The following is a 1,392-nucleotide window of genomic DNA, read 5'->3' as shown; positions in this document are numbered from 1 at the left end:
AAAAAAAAAAAAAAAAAAAAAAAAAAAAAAAAAAAAAAAAAAAAAAAAAAAAAACCTGACACCAATGCCAAAAGGAAAACATAGAACCTAATTGTGGAACAAACATCACTAGAGATTCTCTAAGTCCCTCAAGATTCTATTATTTCTCCCACAAACCAACCCCTGCAAGCCACAAGAAGAGCCTTCTTACAAAAAAGCAAATGGAGAAAGAACTGATTCATCATCTTCATGGAATCTCTATACCTAAAAAATTGGAAGACAATGTTCTGTTGGGAAAAGATCACAAATCCCCAAGCCAACGGAAAAGAGAGGGCAAGAGGTTTTCGAAACTTATTCCTTCTCAAGTACCCTTATCAAATGTATACTGAATATTGAATATCTTATAGATTCCTGATGGCATGTGGTCAAATAAGGCACATTCCCATGAGATTAATAAAGATGTAAATAAGCTATCTCAGATATTCATGCTGAGGAGGAGAAAAATCAACTAGCAGACAAGTCAAATTGTAGCTCATGTTTCTTATTATAGAGAGTTACCACAATAGACAGCATTCCGATGCCCTCGTAGCCTCTTTATGTTTTGCATTTTCTGCACCATTGTTGACGGCTTAGCAATTGCATAACATGCTGCACGTACAGAAGGTGCACGTTGATGTCGGGAGAAACCACCTCCAATTTCTCTCAAACTTAATCCACGAACAGAATCAGCTTTCATATGAGGCCAACGCATGTGTGCTGGGGGACCACTTGGCTTGCTAGCTCCCTCATTTTTATCATCTGGGGATCAAGAATTTTTCATATAAAATAAACGAACAGTATCTTCACAAAACAAAGATAGAAGGGTAGTCTAGAACTTTCAAGTAAATAGTTGGATAATGACCAAAAACAGAATAAGAAGTCACTGTTGCTATAATAATGTAAATACACTTCACTAATAGTCTCCAAAAATTCCATTACACAGCATAACACAACAACACTTTGAAAAGAAAAAAAAGGTGAAGTGAATATCACTTACAGCTCAGAAGTGAAAATGTGCCCGTTCCTAATAATGTAGGCACGTCAGCTGCATTTGGAGCAATTGCACCATTCATACCTCTAGATGGAGAGGCCTTGTTAAGCATCAATTGCTTCAAAAGTTTTATCAGGTGGTCCTTATCGACATGTGAATACCTTTAAGGGTAACAACAACATAATAATAATCTTACCATGGAAGGCTATGAAAAAATAACATTACAAGATAGGTTTACTTGTGCATGCTTTGAATCAAATTCAACAATGAACAACGGAAGAAGCAAGTAAGAACTAAAAGCACGGTATTTTTCCCTTTTCTCTTTCAATAAGCTTTTCATTACTAATCTAAGAACATTCACCAAAAAAAAAAAAAAAAAAAAA

The 1,392-nt window shown here is 35.2% G+C and overlaps 1 protein-coding gene across 1 annotated transcript in view; it reads right to left on the bottom strand.

Annotated features, from left to right (window-relative positions):
- Positions 1-1,392, bottom strand: part of LOC111445203 (bromodomain and WD repeat-containing protein 1-like) — a 14,039-nt gene that overhangs the window by 10,085 nt on the left and 2,562 nt on the right. The window contains exons 4-5 of the mRNA XM_023083460.1: positions 1,016-1,170; positions 538-777 (exon numbers count right to left, since the gene is read on the bottom strand). Of these exons, the coding sequence (XP_022939228.1) occupies positions 538-777; positions 1,016-1,170 (395 nt within the window). The remainder of the gene's footprint in view (positions 1-537; positions 778-1,015; positions 1,171-1,392) is intronic.

Source organism: Cucurbita moschata, unplaced genomic scaffold (assembly GCF_002738365.1).
Source record: "Cucurbita moschata cultivar Rifu unplaced genomic scaffold, Cmos_1.0 Cmo_Scf00001, whole genome shotgun sequence".
NCBI classification, from domain to species: Eukaryota; Viridiplantae; Streptophyta; class Magnoliopsida; order Cucurbitales; family Cucurbitaceae; genus Cucurbita; species Cucurbita moschata.
This window is presented reverse-complemented; position numbering and strand designations above follow the sequence as displayed.